Source organism: Xenopus tropicalis, chromosome 10 (genome assembly GCF_000004195.4).
Source record: "Xenopus tropicalis strain Nigerian chromosome 10, UCB_Xtro_10.0, whole genome shotgun sequence".
Lineage (NCBI taxonomy): Eukaryota > Metazoa > Chordata > Amphibia > Anura > Pipidae > Xenopus > Xenopus tropicalis.
Window position 1 is genome coordinate 24,969,407 of NC_030686.2, and position 25,639 is coordinate 24,995,045.

A 25,639-nucleotide genomic window follows, 5' to 3' on the forward strand; every position below is an offset into this window, starting at 1 on the left:
TCTAATCTTGCATTCAGCAGCACCGTGAAATTCAGTACAGTGTGGGGCTCAAGCAGTCACTCCCATGCATCACATCATGAAGTCTCTCCCTCAGCATCCAGGCTGCAGAATAAGTCAGTAAATACAGGAGGGCGAGTGACTCCAACCTAGTTATTCATGTACAGTAAGAGGATCAGCTTGGGAACACTCCTACATGTTCCTTTTTAGGCAGGAGGCGTGCCATCAGTTGTGTCAGCTGCTGCACATGGAGGTGTAGATGTTCCAGCAGGAGCAGCAGAAGTGTGTGTGTGAGTGTGTGTGAGTGTGTGCAGCACTAGCGCTCAGCCCTGCACTCTGCACTGGAAACCCACTGATCACTTGGGAAAGGCACAGCTCCCCTTTTACTTCTTTGCTTTTTTTTTCTATTCTTTTCTCGGTCAAACCAACTTAAAGCAGCAGCAGAGAATTCACCATGGAGAAAATGTCCAGGGTTTTACCTCTGAACCCAACTTTTATACCTCCGACTTATGGTGTGCTGAAATCTCTTCTGGAAAATCCGCTGAAATTACCTCTGCACCACGAAGATGGTAATGTATCAAATGATTTCCATGGCTGTGTGGGTGGCTGTACTTTTATATTCTCCTTATAATTTAATAAATAATGGGGGCTCTTAGCTGTAACTGTCTTAGCTGCTGTAATTAAACTGTATTTTATTGTCAGTATATTTTCATATAGGGATAACTGATCAATAACATAGGTTTGTGTGTATTTGTTACTGTATTTGTGTGCAGATGCACGGATAGAGAAAGTTAGAGGGGGGGTTACATGCATCAGAGAAAATCACAAAATTCAGATATCATTATAATTAATATTTGTCTAGACTGGTACCTTATTATAACATTGTGCCAGACTACATTTTTTTTGCTCATTCTTTCTTTGGTTCTTCCTCCCTAATGAACTACATTGTTATAGACAGAATTTAAATTACAGGTATGGGATCCATTTTCCAGAACTCCATTATCCCGAAAGCTCTGAATTATGGAAAGGCCGTCCCATAGACTCCGTTTTAATCATATAACTCAGATTGCTAAAAATTATTACTTATTTTGTAATAATAAAACAGTACCTTGCACTTGATACCAACTAAGATATAATTCCTTCTTATTGGAGGCAAAACATTCCTGATGGGTTTATTGAATGTTTAAATGATTTTTAGTAGACATAAAATATGGTGATTCCAATTATGGAAAAAAAACCTTATTTAAAAAAAGCCAAATCCCAAGCATTCTGGAAAACAGGTCCCATACCTGTATTTCTTCTGCAGTACAAGATAACTTCTATCCATTTCCTTTGAACTGTACCCCTGCTAATATCATACTTGTTTTATGAATAAACTCATTTTATTCACTTCTGAAATGAAACTGGATTACACTGAGTACAGGGGTATGAATTCGAGTGAAGTAGTAAACTCTATAGACTGTCTAATGTGTATATGTAGCAGACAGGTACTAACTTCTTTGCTTCTAAAGTTCATTCTTGGCTTTAAAGTGAGAAAGTGCTTCTCAACTTGATTTTATGCTGAATAAAGTCCCTTTTGTTATCGCTAGCTTCAAACCAATATTTTGCCTAGGAGGGGTATGTGTTATTACAGTAACTGGTACAGCATGTATAGAGCACAAGGGCATGGTTTATGTCTGGTAAATCTCTTAATGAGATTACGGGGAGCCTTACTTCAAGACCACCTGTTTATGGTGCGTGGCGGTGCCCTGTACGAGTCGAGAGCAAGCTAATGCTGGTTGGCTGCAAGTAATTAAAAGATCAGAATGTATCCTGTTGTAACCTCCTAAGCATGTTAGGTGCATCATTGTAAGAATCTCAGCCAACAGCAATTATATTTCGCATGGTGATTGCTCACCATAACCATATGGGATCTGTTATTTAGAAACCTATTGTCTATAAAGTACATAAATAAGGCAATGCCATTTCCCATACAGTCCTATGTAAGAAAATTCTAATTTATGGATACTTTAATGATCAAAACCTATTTGTGGCCAGAAATAAATCAGTCTATTGGGATGCCTAGATTCATACAGTCTTATGGCGGATTGGGTTTAGATTTAGCTAAAGCTAGTAAATGCAGAATGTTACAAATCCAGCATTTGGTGCACCCATAGTTTGTCCTGTTGTCCATGCACAGAATAATAGGAGCTATACCTTAAATTCTCTCCATATAGATAGAATTATTTTTTCATTTGTTTGGGTTGGATTGGGTTTGGGATATGGCAGTATTTAGCTCTAAAAGAATGTAAACATAATTTGAAGGTTTAAAGGGGCTTAGGATCTTAAAAAAGAGACCAACTGCCATGCATAAGTATGTTGTTTATAGATATACATGAAAAGCCATATATTGGTAGCGTCCCAAAACACAAGTTTTACCTTTTCTTAATGTAAACATGTTCATTTCAGACATTGTTGATCTATAACAACCAGTATCTACTATAGTAACTGACAGGTGTGACTTCTGGCGAAAATTCTTCCTAAGAAGGTGACCTTCCCCTTTACTGCTGTAAAGCGAGGTCCACAATGCTCCAACCTCCATGATTTGTTGCAAACTCTTGCTTCTGAATTTCATGACTTATTCATTCAAATATATATATATATATATATATATATATATATATATATATATATATATATATATATATATATATATATATATACCACTGTCCAGCATGTTGCCCAATAATATAGAATATCTAAATGCTAGGCAACAGAAATCCTCAGAATTTCTTACTGGAAATAGCGTATAATAAACACTTATTAGAAATCTATGCAGCAAATAAAAATCTGAACTTTATCTTGGGATCCTTGATTTTCAATAACTTTAATGACCCAATAAAGCAAAAACAAAAAAAGTTGTCATTATATGTTAAAGATGGTTTTTATAACAAGGAACAAGTAAAGAAACTTAGCACTTAGTACTATTTCCATAACTGTAGTTCTGCATGATATGTTTCTTACCGTATATATATATATTTTTTTTTATAAGCTTTCCAATTCATTAACTGCACATTTTAAATTATTTTTAAGTTGTTTGTAAATGTAATTGATATTGTCCCTTGCTAATCTATGCACTACCTGCTGATCCTGCCTTGCAGAAGTCCAGCTATCCTCCATCCTAGACATCAGTTCCTACAATGCCTTGCACACTTCTTCATGGGTCTGTTGGTTAGCCTGCTTCTGTTACACTGTTTCAGCAGTCAGAACCAACAGTGCAGAGAATAGAAACAGACAGACAGATACAGTGTCAAATTGTACTTTGGGGGGTGTTACAACCCCTTTAAAGTGCCAGATTCTCTTATGGATTCTCAGTTGCAAACAATAGTGTGAATTTCCACCAGTGTAGTAACCCATAACAACCAATTAGCCAGCTGCTTTTATGATTGTAACCGCATTTGACAGATGAAAGCTAGTTTGTGATTGATTAGTGTAAGTGACTGATGCGGGGCAAATTGTGCTTGTTAAAAATGATATTATATGTATGCCCTCTTTCTATTGCGTGGAAAGTTCTTTGTGTCTTTTAATGTTATATTTTTCAAAATGATTTCCCATATATCTAAGGGTTTGCTAAAGACACACAAATCACATGAGCTCCTGGTTTAGAGATAACCATGTCCCTCTAGAAGTGCAGGGATCTGCTACTTGAGGCTACCTCCCTTTAGATCAGTAACATCTAGCATCCTATTGGAGGATAACTCATCATTAAAAGTGTAGTAAAGCAACTGCAACTTTGCATAATCCAAGCAAATGTCATTCTAAGCAACTTTTCCATATTTGTTTGTAAAAATGTTTTTAACGTTTGTTGTAAAAGTGCTAGTCTAAGCAGTATCTTGCTGTCCTTTGCTGTTCTCTTTACTGCTGGTTCTGACTGTGCACCTTGAAACAGTGTAGGAGCAGTAAGCCGTCCTCTGTCCGAGATTCCAATCCCCACACATCTTTGCATGTTGTGTGATAAAAAGACCTGGAAAGTAGAATAACAGAAGCAAAGCATTGTGGGGAAGGGAGTTTTGGCTAGAGGAGGGCTGGATATTGTTATGAGGTTTCAATGGCACATTTAATCAGAATCAGTAGTTCAGTGAATAAGGAAGGATAGATGCTGCTTTCAGTAGCCATTGCATTTTCATATAACTAATTAAAAAAATATATGTCTGTTGAGTGGTATTTGTGTGTAACATGCCTGTATTGCCCCACTCATAAGCATGAACATGTCTGGCTTTCTAAATCTATATCTTGCTCTTGCTTCTCTGCAGCCTTCTGTAAAGAAAAAGAGAAAGAGAAGAAATTAGAAGATGACAATACCACATCCACAGTCCCACAGTCGGCCTTTTTGGGGCCAACCTTATGGGACAAGACACTACCCTACGATGGAGATACCTTCCAGCTAGAGTACATGGACCTGGAAGAGTTCCTCTCTGAAAATGGCATTCCTCCTAGCCAATCCTCACATGAACTGAGCCATCACCAGCCAAGCCACCCACAAGCTTCTGCTACGTCACCATCTGTCATTGATCTAAGCAACAGGGCGTCAACATCTGTCTTGCCAGGCCTGGTACCTCATAACTGCATGCACAGCCCAGTCCGACCTGGTAAGTGTCATATCCAGTGGGTCACTGTCTTCCTTGAACATTGGAATGTTGCAGGTCCATCGGCCAGGGGTTGCAGTAACTTACACTTCCATAACATTTGCACTGCCAAGAACTCACTATAACAATGCCAGCTATCCCTGGAACATCAAAAATATAGTTTGTAAACCTTGTTATTATGAAAAGATTATACTTTTTTAGTACATTTGTTCACATGTACAAGATAGTTGTTACTGGATGGACTTTCCCAGTTGTAAAATTGGAATGAATTTCGAATACTCCTCTAATGGCTCAAACATACGCACCAAGTTTAGCTAAGTTTTAAAAAGAAAAAAAAAGGCAATTTCCATTGTTTTAATGGAGGGCAGCATTTATAACATCATTTTATATTACAGCAGATACTAATTTTCATGTGTTACATGAGTCTTATTACCGTTAACCTAGAATTTTAACTGTTTTGTTTGGACTACAAGGTTTCTTTTAATTCAGGTTTAATTTAAGTAATATCACAAGTGAGACTGCAGAGCAGTAGCTTAGCAACAGCTGGAGGGATACTTGTGACATCACTCATTTATATATAATGAACACCCAAGATATTTTTTTATTAAACAGCACTTTCCCCCCTGCAGGCCTCCAGTCACAGGGCTACAGTTTCCAGCATTGTCTGACATCAGCAGCAGCCACTTGTGATATCACTCATGTATTAAAAGGGACCATGTATCCCAATTTTTAATGTTTAAGGATGGAGTATAGGGTTGTCCCACCTGGGATGCCCATGGGAGATTAGTAGCTGCTATATATAGTTACAATCATGCCTTGCATGGGCCAATTTCATCAATTCTTTTTCAAAGGAATGACCTTTGTTTTTACAAGTTTCTAACATAATCTGTTTTTTTCCTGCTTTTCAAAAGTACATCAGATAATTATGGTGGTGCCATAGCTAAAAATAACATCTCTTAATTACACAAAACAGCGCCGCTAAAATATTTTGGAGGATTCCATTTAGTCTGTTGCCAGAAAACAGCAGTGAAGGTAAAATTCTCAATTTCCTTAAGACTTTTTCCAAGTAGAATTGTATTTCTCTCAACTGCACCAGGAGCACCTTCTCTAGGAAAGTGTTAGGGAAGCAGAAATTACAGTGAAAAGTCATTTACATTTTGTGGGCATGGTGATAGATTCTTAGTTTATTGCAAATCCGATTTATCCGCACTCATTCACACAGTTTAACTCTTAATATCCCAGTATATGAAAGGCGGGCTTTGATGGATGGAGAGGTCAATATATATGTTTGTGTTGCAAACTTTATTCTTAAGAGTAGATAAGAAACCTGTAAGAGGTAAGGATTGTATTACTGAGGATGGGGCAGAGGCCAAAGTCATTGTGAATGGAGGGGGGGGGGGGTGGAGTACAAGCCGCCTAACGTTCATTCGGGTTAAAATACTGGGGAATTATTTGATACTGTATTGTTTGTCGAAGGAGAAATAGTATGAATTGTTTTAGTACTAAAAACTGGGGTCCTAGGTTTGTTCCAGTCTGGGCACAATCTTCAAGGAGGTTGCATGTTCTTCCTGTGCCTGTGTGGGTCCATGTACTCCGGTTACCTCCCACACTCCAAAACCAGGCGGGTTTACTGGCTCCTAATCATACTGTGTATGTGAAATATAGGGAACTTAGATTGTAAGCTCTACTGGGCAGAGACATCAGTAAACTATGTATAATAGCTTTAAAGCACAGCGGAACACGCCAGGGCTGTATAAATAAAGAATAATAAAATTTTCACTGATATATTTAAGTTCATAAGTGACTCTAGTCCCAAACTTTCCTTTTAAAGGGGTAGTTCAAATTTGGACATTGTTAGTAAAAGAGCTTCAATTGTGCCAATAGAGAAGTCAAGCCATGCTTGTGCTTGAGTGGAGAGGTTTCCCTTTGCAATGAGTGGAAATAGACAATTAACGGGCACCGTCCAATAGTTGCATGTACTTGTATAGAAACGGGCAGACTACCAAGCAGTGGCATAACTAGCTGGTGCCGGGCCATTGCCATGATGGCTAAAATGTAAAAGCAGAGAGTTGCCACTGTGCAGAGATAGTTGGATGATAATGTAGGGCACAATCTGTAGTTTCTGGTGTTACTTTGTATTTTAGCCATTATAAAGAAAGGCTGTAGTAACTGCACCTTAGGTGATGGGGTTAATTCATAGAATAGTCTAGAAACCATCTAGTAAACTCAGTAGGGGCCAGGCTGCTGTATCAAGGATATTTTTAGCAGTACAGTACAATGCTTGCAAAGTTTATTGGTTTAATAAATCCTCTATATCGCTCCTAGTTGGGTGATGTCTTAAAGGATATATAATTCTTCACATAAAAATTAATGATACGCAGATATGGTCTATTGTGCTTTTTGTATAGTAATAATATTATAGCCTGTGTGTAATAATAGATGAGAAGGTCTCATAGCTACATTACAATTCATAAGGGGTTTTGTGATGTTAGATTGTGACCCAATAATCTGGGAGGGCTGTGCAGACTGGAATATGGGACATAGTACATGAAGCCTTTAGAAATCCCTGGTTTGAGTAGGTATCGATACCAACAAGAGGAACATTTGAAAGCTTTTATCTAATAAATTAACTGATGTGCCTGAAAGCAAATTTTTGGTTTCTTATTTTGCCCAGAAGGCTGCTAAGGCTGATGTATCTGTAAGACATTTACTAGCGATGGATTGCAGAGTTCTGCTTATTCCTATGTTTGTACTAAGGGCAATATGACTTGGACTAAGGGCAATATGACTTGGACTAAGGGCAATATGACTTGGACTAAGGGCAATATGACTTGGACAAAGGGCAATATGATTTACTCTTCCTTGTTTACTTGAGGTACCTTGCTGACCTACATAGAAAAGTAGTAGCCTTTGACTACAGCAATCTGTCAGTACATTTGTTGTTTATTTTACTTAATACCAGCAAAATTATAACTTCGGTATAATAGCCCTTCTTTCCATTGGGGTCTGGATATTCCTGCTGAGGGTGCAATCATAGGCCACTGGACACATCCATGATTAGATTTTCAACACCTTTTCTATCAACAAGTATTTATTGATTATACAGGTATGGGATCTGTAATCCGGAAACCTGTTGTTCAGAAAACGCATAGGAAGGCCATATCGCATAGAGTCCATTTTAGGTAAATGATTTTCTATTTGACTGTAATAATAAAACAGTACCTTATACTTGATCCTGATTTTGAAAAAAATGTTGGTAACAGGCGCCATGCCACCACACTGGGAGGGGGCTTCAAGCGTATGTGACCACATTTCTTAGCATGTATGTGTTTAAATCAGGGGTGTATTTAGGTCCTAGGCACCGGACGTGTGTATGTGATGTGATGCGTATATACTTCGTACGCGTGATGTCACGGGCAGCATCATCGTGGAAGTGACATCACATGCAGTGTGACGTCACTTATGCAAAGCCCACGACAATTTGTCTTCATTTTTCATTATTTTGTGTTTTTGAATTATTTAGCTTTTTTGATCAGCAGCTCTTCATTATGGAATTTTAGCAGCTATCTGATTGTTAGGGTCCAATAGCAACCAGGAAGTAGTTTGAAATAAAGACAGGAATATGAATGTGAGGCCCAAAGTAGAAATAAAAGTAATACAAACTAAGAGAGCCTCTGATCTCCCTTACATGGATACTATGCTCAACACGCAAGTTGGGACACTAAGGGGTATATTTATGAAATGTGAGATTAGAGCTCACCATGGAAAAATCCACCCTCTTTCTATTTATTTGTATGGAATTTTTAAAATTGTATTTATCAAATGATGAACTCTTTCACTTATTGATAAATACACATTTTTCTGTTGTAAGCAGTAATTTCACATTTTCATAAATCTGCCCCTAAGCCTCATTTGCATGCTTGTGTCCTAACATGCCCCCCCCCCCCACACCAGGAGCACCCTCCCAGTATGGGTAGCATAGCACTCGTTACCAGCATTTCGTTTCACAAAATAGTGAAATTAGCCCACCTCTTACCACACACCTCTTTACGGAAAATCTTTCCCCCAATAGATGCCCTTTAAGACATTTGTGAATTTGAAGATTTTCTCTACATCAACTCCAATTTCAGCCTAACCCCACTCTATGCAGTCCCCCTATAAAGGGGCAATAAGTTCAATAAACGTTATATTTAACCCTACAGAGATGCCAATTATAGAAGCAAGCGCGGCAGTAATTAGCAGATGCCTACTCACACATTACACACCCTTGTAATGTTTATTTCTCCAGGCCGGTAATTGCGACACATGTGAGTGCACGGTTACAATGCCTCTCACATTACATGTCATGTGATTGGGAGTGGATTATTATGAACACATGGTTCTGCCATGTGCTGCCTATCTGCTTAGAGACTTAGCTCCTTCCCGTGCTAGTGACTTGTGCCCGATGGGTTTGTGGGCCGCGCAAGCATCTCTTATCCCTCTTTACTTAAAAAGACTTGTACGTCAGATTTAATATACATGAGTGTGGAACTCTCAGATTCCTAATTCCCTGAAAAAGCAATATAAAGCTTTGCAGCTTATTTACTGAAAGTGTACTGAATGTGCCATGAATAATGGGGATCTCGTATGCAGTTTCAGGGTATTGAGGATTATGGTGGCAAACCTAGTGGCTTTGCAGGCTTTCAGTACTCAGTGATCGACGCAAGAAGCTCCACTTTGGATCTAAGGAGTCTTAAACTGTGGTGTGACCTGGGTCAAAACAGGCTTTACTGGGCCCTATTGATTTCAATTAAGGGGTATTATTGCTCTCAGGCGCAGTGGTGCAACAGCTGAATGGTCATAGGTTGGGCAGTACAGCTATAACTTGTATTGTATGCACAATTTGGTGGTCTGCTTTAACACCCGTAGCAGCTCTTTGGGACCTATCCTTAGGTACAGGCCTGAGGCAAATGGAAGTTTTTACTTGTGCATGTTAACAAAGCACTTGGGCAATAGCTATGAGAGGAATGCGACTACATGCACAAAATAATCTAATTCTAAGTCTGCAGAAATGTGAGGCATGTCAGTGGATGATAAATATTTTACTTCAAGAGCCAATTTTTCATGCTTATTTTCCTTTAACAAAGCTTTGCTCCTATCACGGCCCTGGTTACACATCAGTTTTTGGAGATTTCCACTCGATCACTTTTGTGCTTTCAAGCACAGGGAAAATTAACAATGCTTAGCATTTGTTATCCTCTGAAACAGACATTACATTTTGAGGATATGGTTGTACATTTCATCTTTGTATATACGTGTTAGTAAATATGCACAAGAGCTGCCATTTTCTTAAGGCAATGTTTACTGGGTGCAGAAAGATAGGTGCTGTGCCGAATCTGTTCAGGTAGCATCTCAGTGGCAATTCATCAGCACTAATAGAATGATCTTATTTATGGTGTGAATCAAACAAAACACCTTCACCCTCCCTTTCATTGTGTTGAGAATCTTCATTAGTCTGCAGTATTGGGCAGAACCAGGGGCGCTGCTGCCAAGAGGTAAGTTGGGAAGCTTGCCTGACGCAACAGCACCCTGCAAGTTACCAGGGGCAGTAAAAAGCCTCTCCTGGTAACTTCAAGAGCCAAAATTCCAATGGTTTAGTGTGCTATCTGCACTAGAGATGCAGCCCACTGCTACATAAAAAAAACCTAAGAGCAAAGGGCAAGGGGGTGCGGCATGGACTAGGCCACCTCATGGGGGCACTGAGCCCTGGGCAAAACACAACATCTCTAATCAAATTTCTATAGCATAAACCAAATTTTACATGCACGAGTGCCTCATTTTCCATTGCCCCAAGTACAAGTGCTACAGCTTTAAGGTGCCCCTTAGGGCCCATGCGTAGATCACTTGCACAGGCTCTTAAGTTTTGATGGCGCTACATCCAGAGTGGGTGGGGTGGCACCAGGTAATGCTGCATAAACTATTGCCCTGGAAAGAAGTTCTCCATGCATGGGCCATAAGGGTGTAACATTTAACTTAGTGCTGTTCTGATTTCCATTATTGCAGATAGGACGATATTCTAAACACAACCAAAGTAGCACAACCACTCCAGTAGAAACTGTACAGTGGATGAACTAGGTTAAATGAATTAAAAAACTGAGCCTTATGAATTTTTGTTTAAATACAAAATACTTAGCCCCCTGCAAGTGGCGTCACATTGCAACTTTGAACAGGAAACAGACAAAGCACTTATTGTTGAAAGATTTATTGCACGCGCATGGACAGCCATTGATGTTATAACCTCAAAGATAACCTTACAGATAGTTGAGATCCACATAAAAAAATGGGGCTCACATTGGGCAAATTTGCATCTGGGTAGTAACCCATAGCGACCAGTTGGCCATTAGTTTTTCTAGCTAGCTGAAAACAGCTGTATTGTATTTATCTCTAACATGTTCATGTTAACAGAAAATAACCCCCCTTGCTTTTTAACAACTACCCCTCCTTATCACATGGCAGCTCATCACAACATCACCAACCAGAAACATGTCCAGTGGAAACTGGTACTAAGTTGCCTAAGTTATGAGCCAGGAGCTGTGCAGGGGAACTAGTAGTTCAGTCACACTTTACTGCTGAGCTGCAAGTTGGAGTGTTATCACCCCCCTCCCAGCAACCGATCAGCAGAACAATGGGAAGGGAGCAAGATAGCAGCTCCCAGTAGATATCAGAATAGCACTCAATAGTAAGAAATCCAAGTCTGGCTTGGGACTCCTCCAGTTACATGGGAGTAGGAGAAACAATAGGTTACCTGAAAGCAGTTCTAATGTGTAGCGCTGGCTCCTTCTGCAAGCTCAGACTCAGGCACAATGCACTGAGATGGCGCCTACACACCAAAAAGAAATACTTTTGTTGGTTTCAGAATAAAATGTTAAATGGTAGAGTGAATTATTTGCTATGTTAATAGTGTAACTTAGAAATAAAAAGTACACCATGGTAGTATCCCTTTAAGATCTCCTGTGAGCAAATCCACATTCATGACTGTGACATCACAGCGATTAAAAAATCAAATCGGATTGGCTTGCTGTAAAATCACATGCAGTCACACTGTCCACAAAATCTCATCCAACTTATTGTTGCTTGAGCTCCAAAGAGTAAATTGCATGACTGCTCAACACAGGGCTATTTATCTTTTAGAAAGAGATAAACAAACAGTCTGGTCCTTAGGGGATGAAGGCTGGTGCGTCAGTACAGTCATGACCCCAATCACAAGGCTCACAGTACTTACAGTCTTCATGAATGGCTTATGCAGACCCATTGCTCACAAAGCAAAGGCAGAGTTAAAGCTCTTTTGTTGCGACAAGGTAACATTCCATGGGCAATTTAGTTGCAGAAATCACTATAATAAGAGCCACTTCATGCAGTAGCCTTAACAAATTGATTTTGTTTGTTGCTGCTTCATTCATTTTTTTTTGTTATCCTTGTACAGTAGGATACTGGGTCACTATCAGCAAGGTATCCTGATCAACATTTACTGCAGCCCAGTCCCCTATAGCAACTAAACAGATATTAGCTTTAACTTTTACCTGCCTCAGACCAGTTAAAGCGAGCAGAAGACACCTCAGTCAGACACTGCCTGCTTGGAAAAAATAAATAAATGAAACTCCTAGGGGTAATGTAATAAAAGGTACAAAGTTTGCTATAGTTACTGCTTACTAGTATCAGGCCCCATTGAAAGGATGGTAATGATTGGTTGCCATGGTTTACAAGACCTGGAGCAAATTAGCACACATTATTTAAGTGCATGTGTACACAAGTGACACCATCAAGATAGCAGTATGAGTGCAAATGTCAGTAGCGGTCTCCCTTTTCATACGACTGCACTGATTCATATGCTGGAGGAATACGTAATGAACCAGTGAACTAATGGCCAATTTTTCCATGAACCTGGGAAATCTTCTGCCCAAATCATCTGTAATGGATTACCCAAGCTGACAGATAATGCTAGGTCATTATCAGTATTGAGCTGCTTCTTGCCTGCAGACACTACCTATCCATCTAGAAAGATAAAATATGACACAAAAACCATTTAAAGCTTTAATAACCCTTAGCTACATTTGTAGTTTAGGCAGAATAAGATCTGACTACAACTCACTGATAAAAAAAAAACCCATCCATTTATTCACATGCAGATGGGCACAAAGATCTAATAATGTTCTGGACAGAGCGAGCAGAATATTTTTAGATGTGTGGCCCTGTCAATCCTATTACTAGTTAAGCTTGTGGTGTGCATCAAGGTTTGCCTGTGGCAGATTCCTAGCATTAGGCTGTTGCATTCTGAGGTGTGGGCAGGCAGGCTCTCTGAGCTCTTGGGTCACATTGAATCACTTGTGCCAATTATGGAATGAGATGCAGATCCTGCTGTAACTTTCACTGACTTCCTATAAGTCATATTGGTACAGTATCTGCAGCGGTGCACTGTGTATGGAATGTGCTGTCCGGCATCACATGTTCCATTACTGGTGTCCTGTTGTAATGTTATATAATTCCTTGGTGAGCGTTAGTACAGACCAGAACTATGTTTGAAACCAGTATACTTTCAGTGTGGGATTCATAGAGACACAAGATGTCTTCATTTATATCTTTATTTACCTATTTACCAGGGCTTACAATCTAAAGTAAAGCTTCTCTGACCTAAAGAACCTTCTTGAATGTGGCTTAAATGCATTACATGTAATTTTAGAAAATGTATCTACCACAAAGGAGGGGTCAGGGGGAGGATTTATAGTTTTATTTTCTCTTTAGATATCATATGCTCTATGCACAATCATTTTGGTCTTGACACAGACTTCCAGTTTATTATTGTCAGCCTGTATCCCAGTGGCTCCTGAGCAACATGTTTCTCCCCAACCCCTTTAATGTTACTCCCAGTAGCCTTAAAGCAGGTGCTTATTTTTGAATTCCTGGCTTGGAGGCAAATTTTGTTTGCATAAAAACCAGATGTACTGCCAAACAGAGCCTCCTGTAGACTACCAGTCCACATACGGACTGCCAAATACCAAATCTTAGTCCTTATTTTGCACCCTCAGAAATGTTTTTTATTCTTGTGTTACTCCCTAACCCTTTTACAGTTGACTGTGGCTCACATAGTAAAGGTTGGGGATCCCTGCTGTAACTAATCAATAGCTGCCTGGGTTACCAGATAGTGAACCCCCTATTGCTACACTCTTCACTGTTTATAGAATAGCCTGTCTTCATTTTTTCCTGACCAGAGGAGTTAGAAATGTGGTATTTACCTGACATGTATAGAGGTATGGAACAAAAATTAACACACAACATAACCTTTTTTATTATAAAAGAAATATCTGTAACATGAGCTGGCTGTGAGCAGCATTTGCTTCTTTTATAATGCACCACATTCTAGCGTGGTCTTAGTAATAGTACCACCAGAGCTATTGATGACCAATTGCAACTGGTATGTAGATCTTTGGCCAGAGATATTTACCATTGGTCAGAATTACAGACTCCTCCAGAGAGACACATATGCTGCCTTAAATATACATCTGTGCTTGCTGATTATGTGAAGTGGTCTTATAAAAGCTTATATTGCATATATATCCAATATATTAATTTACCTACCCTCCTAACTGTAACACAAACTTGGCCATTCTGTCAACTGAAATGTTCAAAAAGCACTAAGGATTGGTATTATGGATTATCCCTCTATAAATAGAGGCAGTGATCTCTTTGCTGTCACAAGCCGCACGTACTCCAGCCTTGAGTTCTTTGTAGCGATTTCTTGTTGCGGCTGTAGAATATTTTGGGTGTAACTAGCCGTAGGGCCTTGTTTGACAATAATTCATTTGTAACTTGTACAAGGTTAAAAATGCAGTCAAGACCAATATCTCTCATGTGGTTTTTTTTCCTGAGAAAAAATAACCATCAATAAAAATTGATGGTTACAAACAAATTTTCCGCAATATATAATTTTGAGGAAAGCTCTTTTGCCCCAGATGGGGGTATGTATTTTTTCCGCTGGAACCATTCTGTGGAAATGTTCATCGACTGCATTTTTTTCATATTGACCTTGAATATATTTGGAGGAGAATACTCGTTTGTAATAGAACATAGCCCTGAATATTATCATACTATGATTGTTTTGCATTTTGTATTTTTCCACTGCTAGCTAAGGAACAGAGCGAACTGGCACCATAAGAACAATTCTGCGCTGCAATGTCTTTCAACCAGTTCCCCGCAGTTTACCCTGAGGCTTTTTGTTTCCAATAAAACATGCTTACCCCTTTTTTAAAATATTTTATACAAAGTAGTTAAGCAGCCCCAGATGTTACTTGAAAATTATCCCCTGCTGTCAGTACAACAGGAACATGGTTTCCATTAATAGTGCACTGGAGACCTCACATTCTGCTGAAGCCTACACCATAGTGATGTCCTGTTGTCGCTATAGTGATGTCCTATTGTCACCGTAGTGATGTCCTATTGTCACCATAGTAATGTCCTATTGTCACCGTAGTGATAGTACATAGTTACATAGTTACATAGGGTTGAAAAAAGACCAGAGTCCATCAAGTTCAACCCATCCAAGTAAACCCAGCACACAACCCACACCTACCAATCTATACACTCACATACATAAACTATAAATACAACCAGTAATACTAACTGTAGATATTAGTATCACAATAGCCTTGGATATTCTGATTGTTCAAGAACTCATCCAGTGATGTTCTATTGTCACGTAGTGATGTCCTATTGTCACCAAAGTGATGTCCTATTGTCACCACAGTGATGTCCTATTGTCACCATAGTGGTTGTGTTTTCATTTGTAACAACCTTCCCCAGAATTTTCTGCAAAAAAGAGAAAACCAGCGTAAAAGCAGGGTAGGCAGCAAACCTGACCAAGGAACTCATGAGCATAATCAGATCCCTATTTTGGGGACATAAACAACATAATCTAGTTCACACAGACTCTTGACCAATGATCTTATTTTAATGGGTAAACAAATCAAAATAGTGAAACAAGTTCAATTAAAGTCTTTTTAAAGGAACAGTAACACCAACAACGAAGTGTTTTAAAGTAGTTGTAGTACATTTACAGTACATTTACTGTTGCCCTGGAATGGTAAAAAGAATGTTTCTTTGCTTTAAAAGGACTACTACTACTATCTCTACTACTACTACTACAGGTTCGTGATCCCTTACCTGGGAACCCATGATCCAGAAAAGTTCCCATAGACTCCATTATAAGCAAATAATTCAAGTTTTTTCAAAATGATTTCCTTTAATAAAACAGTACCTGTACTTGATCCCAACTAAGACATAATTAATCCTTATTGGAGACAAAACAAGCCTATTGGGTTTATTTAATGTTTAAATGATATTAACAAAGCTTAAGTAATGGAGATCCAAATTATGGAAAGATCCCTTCTCCGGAAAACCCCAGGTCCCAAGCCTTCTGGATATCAGGTCCCATACCTTTACTACAATTTATATAAATATGCTGCTGTGTAGCCATGTAGCAACCATTTGAAGCTTAAAAATTGGGCACAGGTTACATAGTAGATAACAGATAAGCTATGTAGAATATAATGGGACACATAACTTAAATGTTATCTGCTATGTAACCATTGCTATTTAGCCCTATTCCAACTTGAATGGATACCCCTATTGCTACACAGAATTGTGTTTATATAAACTAGAGTAGTCTTTGTGAAGCAAACAGACCAGTGTAGGACAACAGTACATTATATTTTAAATACTTAAAAACACTCATTTCTGGTGTTAGTGTGCCTTTAATGTTTTTTAGGAAAAATGTCTACATCAAATAACTGAAATCTGCTATTTGTACCAGTATCCAGTCCTGTCTTCAGGATTTGTGGGAGTTTGTTCCCACTGTTGATGCATGTATAGGACACAAAATAACCTGTAATATAGATTCTGAAAAGTAGTTGTTTTTTACATTTGGATCATTTCCTTCTCGCCATATTTATTTACCATAATCGAAAATATTTCTTACTGTGCCGAAGGCAATGTCACTCCCAGAGACATCTATATCATTCAGTAATAAGAAAAATTCATAGAAGGAAATGACCCAGTGAAAAATGAACACGGTTTCTGTAATGCAGCTCATAAAAAAGCGCAGGGACCGTAAAGGCTATATAGTTATATAACTTAAAAAACATAATTTTCAATTTGTTTCCTTGTTGTCAAAAGGTACTTTTTACCTGAGATCTTAATTTAGCCACTTTTCTTCAGAAACATTCTTTATCTGTCATGTATTAAAATTTCTGTAATATTTCAAAGTGATAAATGTGTGCCAAGGTTGTGTTTTGAAGACTGCACCTGCTTTAAAGGAGAAGAAAGGCGAAGTCACTTGGGGTGCCAAAATGTTAGGCACCCCCAAGAGACTTAAATCGCCTACCTTGTACCCCGGGCTGGTGCCCCTGTTAGGAGAAAACTGCACCAGCCTGGGGTACCTGTAGCGAGCGCTTCCTCCTTCCTACTCGCGCTACTGCCGAATGTCCTGGACAATCGCATGCGCAGCAGAGTGAAAAGCCGACTTCGCTGTTAAAGTTCCACTATTCACTCTACTGCGCATGCGCGCGGCGAGATAGGAAGGAGGAAGCGATGGCAGCTACCCCGGGCTGGTGCTGTTCTCTCCGTACAGGGGTACCAGCCCGGGGTAGAAGGTAAGCGATTCAAGTCACTTGGAGGTGCCTAACATTTTGGCACCCCCAAGTGACTTTGCCTTTCCTTCTCCTAGCTTAGTAGGCTATAGATTGCCCTATTCATAGCAACATTTTCATTGGTCTTAATTTTTTATTTCTTATTAGTTTTTTGTATTTGCCTTCTAATTCAGTTTCTTTCTAGATTCCAATTTTAAGAGGTGGTTAAACTTGAAGTTAAATTAGAAAATTACCTTACGTTCAAATGGGCACTTCTTAGCAACTCTTCATTTGGTCCTCATTTTTTTTTTTTTTATCATTTTTGAATCATTTACTTTCCTCTTCTGACTCTTTCCAGCTTTCAAAGGGGGTCACTGACCCTGGCAGCCAAACAACTGTGCTCTGTACCTTGCTCTGTAAGGCTACAATTCCGTTATTATTGTTACTTTTTATGACTTATCTTTCTATTCATACCCACTCCTATTCATATTCCAGCCTCTCATTCAAACTACTGCTTGGTTACTAGGGTAATTTGAACCCTAGCAATAATATAGCTGCTAAAATTCCCAACTGTAGAACTGATGAATATAAATGTATATTGCAAATTATTTTACAATATCACTCTCTACAACGTGCTACAAGCTCTCTATCATTCATTTTCTGTCATTCAAACTTATTCCATGGCTGCTAGGTTAAAAGAGACCGTAGTAAACAGGTAACCATTGAAAGAAAAAGCTTGTTAAATAGTTACTGAGATAAAAGTTAATCAAAAAACCACAAAAAGAAAAACAAATGAAATGTAATCTCTTACTAGTGCCCTCCCCTTAGGGCTCTGGCACACGGGGAGATTAGTCACCCGCGACAAATCTCCCTGTTCGCGGGCGACTAATCTCCCCGAGTTGCCATAAGTTGCCATCCCACCGGCGAAAATGTAAGTTGCCGGTGGGATGGCACACGTCCGAAAATGCCTCGCGAGGCAACTTCTGCGATTTGCTGAAATCGCCTGCGCAGCATGTGCCATCCCACCGGCGACTTGTATTTTTGCTGGTGGGATGGCAACTCGGGGAGATTAGTCGCCCGCGAACAGGGAGATTTGTCGCGGGCGACTAATCTCCCCGTGTGCCAGAGCCCTTAGTGTCTCCAATCCTTATCCAATGTAACTGGAAACCATTTTTGTGAATTGTTTATATGTACATGTTAACTGTTCTGTCTTTTGTACCCCTCTATTCTGTAAAGCGCTGTGCAAATTGATGGTGCTATATAAATAATATTAATAATAATAATAATAAGCCAGCTGCAGTTTGTCTTAAACTATCACTGTCTACATTATACTAAAAGTTAATTACAAGGTATAGATTGTTTTAAAATATTGTATTGGCTTGTATTTATGTTAGCTGTAACCTTAAGTAGAGCACTGTGGAATATACCAACATTTTAAACCTCTAAACACCTCTATAATGGAACTAAAGTTTGGGGCAATTTTTAAGCAATAAACTGCATTTACATCAAATGAATTCCCTGCTTGCTTACATTGCTGCCTCCATGACATTAGCACCTCTAGTGGTCATGCTTATATATAGCAACACAAACTAGCGCACAAATACAAATATGCAATGGAAGAATGCTCTGTAGACAGGCTTAACTACAGTGTGTCCTTGTACGTTTTAGAGAACATAATGGAAAATAATGCCTTCTTCTAAATAGGACATATCCCTTAATGGAAAGACATTTAATGGTTAGCAAGTAGGCCAACAATGTAGACATTTATGGTGTTGAAGGGTTGTTAAGTTCATTATTATCCAATTTGCAAGAGAAGTTGAACATGTGAGACATAGCTGAATTTTCCCGTTGGCATGGAAACTGGGTATTTTCACTAAAAACATAAAGAGTACTTTGGTAGCTGAACTCTCAAACTGTAAAACTGAAAACTGTATTACATATATATTAGAGATGTAGAATTGCTATTTACAGGCCTAGTTAACCAGGCACATCAGGGACTGAGCAGCAGCAAACAATGAAGTACCGGGTGCAATAAGGAGTTATTACAGTGTGCTTCTGTCAAATGGGTTACTTGTAGGCCAGTGGCACATGGGTCTTGTCTGCTGCTGCCATTCGGCAGAACCACCGGCAGCCAAAATACCTCTGTCCCCCATCACAATGTCTAATACTTAGTTTGGGGTTTGGAGCCTTATTATATATGTGTGTCTGTGTGTATAAATAAAAATAATAAAACATCACTGATATCAGATGGCTCTCTGTATGAGAAAAGAAGCTGCATTCAAATAACCTGACATTTTACATCGAAGAAGCTTAAAGGATCAGACTGTGTTTTGCATTCCTTACAGCTCAGTCAGCTGAACAGACCATAAAATGACCTCCATATTGTCAAAGGATTCAAAATCCAAAGCAATTTGTTCATTTTTTAAAAACTTGTAAAACTGTGCTTTATCTACCTCTCGATAATTAATAATTAATAATTAGCCATAGAGTTTTCCAGTTTTGCCATTTTACACAGTAACATAGTAAGTTAGGTTGAAAAAAGACCATCAAGGTCAACCTTAATGCCTATGTATAACCTGCCTAACTGCTAGCTGATCCAGAGGAAGGCAAAAAAATCCATCTGAACCTTCACTAATTTGTTGCAGACAAATTAGAGAATCCAAGATGGCAATCGGACCAGTCCCTGGATCAACTTGTACTAAAAAGCCTCACTTGCTAAAAAGCCATCCAGCCCCTTCTTGAAGTTATATAATGTATCAGCCAGTACGACTGGTTCAGGGAGGGAATTTCCACAACTTCACAGCTCTCACAGCAAAAAATAATTTGCAAATATTTAGGCAGAACCTTCTTTCTTCTAAACGGAGTGGGTGCCCTCGTGTCCGTTGGAAGGACCTACTGGTAAATAAAACATTAGAAAGGTTATTATATGATCCCCTTATATATTTATACATAGTTATCATGCCACCTCTTAAGCGCCTCTTCTCCAGTGTAAACAGACCCAACTTGGCCAGTCTTTCTTCATAACTGAGACTTTCCATACCCTTTACCAGCTTAGTTGCCCTTCTCTGGACCCTCTCTAACTCAGTAATGTCCCGTTTGAGCACTGGAGACCAAAACTGAACAGCATATTTTAGATGGGGCCTTACCAGCGCTCTGTAAAGGGGAAGAATAACCCCCTCCTCCCGTGAATCTATACCCCTTTTAATACAGCTCAAAACCTTGTTTGCCCTTGCAGCTGCTGCCTGGCATTGCTTGCTACAGCCAAGTTTATTATCTACAAGGACTCCAAGGTCCTTCTCCATTATGGATTTTCCAAGTGCAATAAATCATTTTGAACAAGCCTTCAAATAACTTGCCCACCATGGATGTCAAACTTACCGGCCTATAATTGCCAGGCTGAAATCACAATCCCTTTTTAAATATAGTGTGACATCAGAGTGACATCAACTTTCCTCGAATCCATATATCCCATACCAGATGAGAGAGAGTCTGAGAATATCAGAAACAGAGGCCACTGTAAATCTGACCCTAGCTCTCTCAGTACCCGAGGGTGCATTCCATCTGGCCCGGTGCCTTCACATTAATTTTGTGTAACCCTTTATGTACCATATCCTGTGTCAACCACTGATTAGATTGAGCTGAGCCAACAGTGCAGCTATTGGGTGGGTCTTGGCATTTTGGCTCCTCTACTGTATACACTGAAGAAAAGAACTTATTTAGCACATTTGCCTTTTCTGTATATGTTATAACCATATTGTTACTATAACTCAATGGGGCCACACTCTCAACCCACATCTTTTTACTATTAATATACTTAAAAAACTTTTTGGGGTTAGTTATAGTCTCTGCCGCAATGCACTCCTTATCTTTGCCATCCGGATTGCTGTTTTACAACACTTATTATAGTGTTTATATTTAATAAATGCAGCTTCTGTCCCCTCTGATTTGTATTTCTTAAATGCTTTCCTTTTTTTCTCTATTAACTTCTTTACCTCCAAATTAAGCCACATAGGGTGGTTATTAACATTTCCACATTTACTTGTTAAGGGAATAAATTGAGAACAGTAATGGTTTATTATCATTTTTAATGACAACCATTTCTGTTCTGTGTTTTTAGCAGAAAACTTGCTCTATGCTCTGAAGCACTGCCCATAAGAAGTTAAAATTTGCTTTTGCCCCAGTGTATATTTGTTTTTTGTACCAAACATCAAATGAAATAACATTATGGTCACTATTACCCAGGGGTTCAACCACTTGCCCATTTGCTATACGTTCTGGCTCATTAGAGATCACTAGATCTAGTATAGCATGGTTCCTGGTTGGCTCCTCAACAACTTGTGACATAAATTTGTCATGCAAGAAGTTTATAAACTTACAAATAAGTTTATAAATCCCCCATTATTATCACTTGCCCCAAACTTGCAGCCTTTTCTATTTGCAACAGGAGCTGAGCCTCTTCCGCTTTTGCTTTTGTTAAGTCATCACTGACCTAAAAAGCTTGAAATCTCCAAATACTGTAACTTCTTAATATTCTCCCATGTAGCTGATCTGTTATTCTATGGGTTTTACAGAAAGCTAATGTCCTGCAGTTATTGGGCAAATTGGTCTGAGGTATAAAAATTACCCTTGCTTGTTTCTGTATTAAAAAAAAAAACATCTTGTATCATCTGCTGTTAACCTGTGTCCTGTTTAAGTTTGACTTTTAAATGGCCATTGATGTGGCAAATCATAAAGCAGGTCATACTGCTAAAAAAGGAACAAATCGCAACTTATTCCTTTCAGTTTCCTCCTTTACCACCAAGCTGTTACATACCAATAATGGATAGTTCTATGGTTTGTTCTGCTTGTTAACTTCACATGCTAACAAACAATATTTTCTGGTAAGCACCTGAATATTCCATATGCTAATGGTGCAGTTGGTGAGAAAATGGAGGAGATGGGCCTTGCTAGTTGAGAAATGAGGAATGCATGTCCCACAAGCTATGTTCTCCTCTCCTGACATAGGAACCAGGGTGTTTTCAGCGTCCTGGGTTCTACACACATGCATTCATATCAAATAGTTGCTTTGTTATGGGCTTGGATTCCAAGCATGCTAGGGAAGGCTGCAGGTCTGGCATCTCTGTGTTAAAACATAGCATTAACCACAGTAGAAAATAAAATCACTTTTTAACCTGTCCTGACACTGCGGGTACACTGGAAACTACAAAGGTATTTTTGGCATGTCCTCTGGTGAAAGTTATCCCTCATGTTAGTTTTCAAACCAGCATCACATCGTAAAATCTTTGAATTTTCTTTTTAAAATTTCTAGTGCGTAAGGAAATATATTTTGTGCGTTTATATAGTTTGCTATTTTAAGACTGCATTTCACCTTCCGTGTGACCTGAGAGTCCTGGCAGGTGTTGGTGTTATGTACACCTGTGGGTATTCTATTGTATGGGTCGGTGAAATGAAATTGTACTTCTGCTCTCCTACTAATCTACAAGAAATCCAATATCCAACTACAGCAAAAGTACATCTGGGTATTATTGTATGAAATGGATATGGGAATTAGCCACGTGTTTATGGTACATGGGAAGAACGTGATTAAAATGAGAACACACATGCAAGATGGGAATGGGGAAGAAAAGCAGATAAATCTTACCAATACAAGGTATCAGTACATTAATTCAGTGTTTGGATCTTCAGACTTGTTTTGCATGTAGCCTCCTGTCAGAGACTGTGAGCCATCCCATTAGGCATGGAAGGTTATAATATCTTATTACAATAAGCCCTTTATCTCTCTTTCTGGGTAGATAATTCTTCATGTTTTTGGCTGCTTTATGATTCTTGTCCACCAAATGAGTGCTCAGAGTTAGCCACTTCACAGTCAGTGGAACTCACTTTACAAGGCTGCTCTTGTGAATATTATGCTCTGTACCCTGATGTACCATCAGACGTGCCCAGTAATAGTAAATCACCCTAGTTTTTAAGTATATAAAACTTGGCAAAGTGTAAGAAAATTCTAAGCAGCTTTCCAAAAAGCATTGATTACACATTTTCAGTGATTTGTTACTAGACCTGCTATCTGTCCCGCTCAAGGGTGGCTAATACAGGGCCCCACCACCAATCACAGCCAACATGCTGCCCTCCCGCAACAAATGTTGACATTTTGCTCCCATACGGCGCCTTGAATTAGAAATCCGGTGCTGAGTAGAAGATTTCGAGTAGCCACTCTCTCAGCTGGCTGCCGCTGGAAGTTACAGAAGGACACTGGTGGAAGGAAGACAAAACTGGTACATGTCCAACATCCCACACACCATGGCCCTAGGCACGTGCCCCTTCTGCCTACCTATGCCTGCCTCTTCCACACTTCCTGCCATTCGCTGCACTGTTATTTTTAAACACATGATCCAATTACACCATGTTGCAGTGTTCAGCTCTTCTCCAGCCAGGACTTCAGTTCCCATAATGCCTTGTTTTCTTCTGTGACTCTCCTTTACAGTTGTGAGAATCACAGAAATGCATGGCATTGTGGGAAGTCCTGGGGAAGCTGAATTCAGTGACATTGTTTTAGTGGCACAAGTGGGACAAGCACTGCCAGGAATAGCTAGGGGGTAGACAGATAACTGCATTAAAAAGCATCAACTGTAAAATCATTACAAATGTTTAATTAATGTATAATGATTTCTTAGAATTTAATACATGTTCATTATGCAACATTTTATATTTGGGATTACAACCCCTTTAACAACTTTCCTTCTATCATTGGTGTCATCGGAGCACCACAATAATTACCCTTGAGCCACATGCTATTTAACTGCATATTAGTTACAAAGAAAGATAAGATGGCAGCACATTCAGCGGCATTCAGTCAAGAGAACCTTTCACTGCTCAGGGAACAAAATGTCCCACCTCACAAGTTATTCTCCGGAGAGATCTTTTTTTTTCAAGTTTTTATGTTTTCCTTACTGAGGCCTCTGAGTGTTGCATTTCTACAGGAACATCTCTCTACTGCTTTATCCCCTTTTCAGAGTATTAAAACAAAGCGCCATTAAATATGCACATTCTTATTTCTAGCATAGCTCTTGGAGGGTGTAAGGACTCACCTCATTTCACCTCTGATTTGCTAATTCCTTTCAGTTCCCTCTGCTGCATCCCAGCACTACAGTACAACGCATGGCTGAATTTCTGCCATTTGCCTCCTGCTTCTGGGGGGGGGGGGGTTAAAGGCCTTTTGAAGCAGCGTAGATGGTTCATCACAGTGAGGGCAGTGAGGATGATGTGATGGCAGATTCTATTAATGCCTTTAAGAGGGGCTTGGATGCAGTTCTGGATACTTTTCCATGTATATTAATGGAATAATAATTCATTTTTTGGAATACTGGTACCTGTGTGTGATATAAGGTTTAGCAAAACATCTGGGCTTATTTATTTACAAACAACATCAAAACCACTGAAATGTTTTAATGACTTCATATTGGGAAGCTGCTTAGCATTACATTTTCTTTCATTATGGAGCGACAAAGATTATAGGGGAACATTTACTAATCCACGAATCCGAATCCCGAATGGGAAAAAATCGGATTGGAAACGAAAATTTCTGAAGATCGCAAATATCACGAAAATATCGTATTGGCGATCCGAAAGTCACGAAATTTTCGTACCGAACAATTGTAAACAATGGTAAAACCTTTCCGATTTTTTCGTGCACGCGTCCGAAAAAGTCATGCGGCGTACGAAAAAGTCGTCCAGACGCCTGAAAAAATCTGCGAAAATACGCTCGGAGCGTTCGCATGAACGCTCGAGCATTCGTGCTTTTGTAAATGTGCCCCTAGGTGTAGCTCCTCTTTAAATATCGGGCCTATCTCTAGAAGTTTTCAGGTTTCCATATGCTTCCCTTTCCCATCTGTAGGCCTTTAGCCTCAGCCAGCGGGGCAAGTGTTAAAATGAGAGCGGATTAAAGAGAACATTTAGGATTGTGTGCAGGTTTTAACAGAGCAACCCTGAATAACTGGCCAGTTTCCAGAGGGGGGAGATTTGAAAACATGCTTGCATGAAAGGGTTTTCCTTTTCTAGGACTGTAAAGGAAAAAAAAAAGACCCAGCCTGGTAGGTTAGACAGTTTTGTTTTATTTCTCAGATCTTCACTTGCTAACAAATAAGTCAATCTGTAAACAGTAGTTACTCTTCTAAGGGCTGTGACACACTGGGAGATTTCCCCGAAATGCCATCCCACTGGCTGTAAATTGCCGGTGGGATGGCATACACGGTGCCGTGATTTCCCGAAGTCGCAGAAGTTAGATTATGGCGTGGCGTATGTTACCCCACCGGCGATTTACATTCTAGCCAGTGGGATGGCATTTCGGGGAGATTAGTCACCCGC

General features: G+C 39.3%; 1 protein-coding gene across 2 annotated transcripts in view; it reads left to right on the plus strand.

The window, feature by feature from the left end:
- Positions 1 to 232: 232 nt before the first annotated feature.
- hlf (hepatic leukemia factor) overlaps positions 233 to 25,639 on the plus strand; it is a 37,663-nt gene continuing 12,256 nt past the window's right edge. For both annotated transcript variants that reach the window (XM_004918559.4, XM_002937812.5), the window contains exons 1-2: positions 233 to 566; positions 4,290 to 4,625. In XM_004918559.4, coding sequence (XP_004918616.1) covers positions 452 to 566; positions 4,290 to 4,625 — 451 coding nt within the window. In that variant the 5' untranslated portion in view covers positions 233 to 451. The remainder of the gene's footprint in view (positions 567 to 4,289; positions 4,626 to 25,639) is intronic.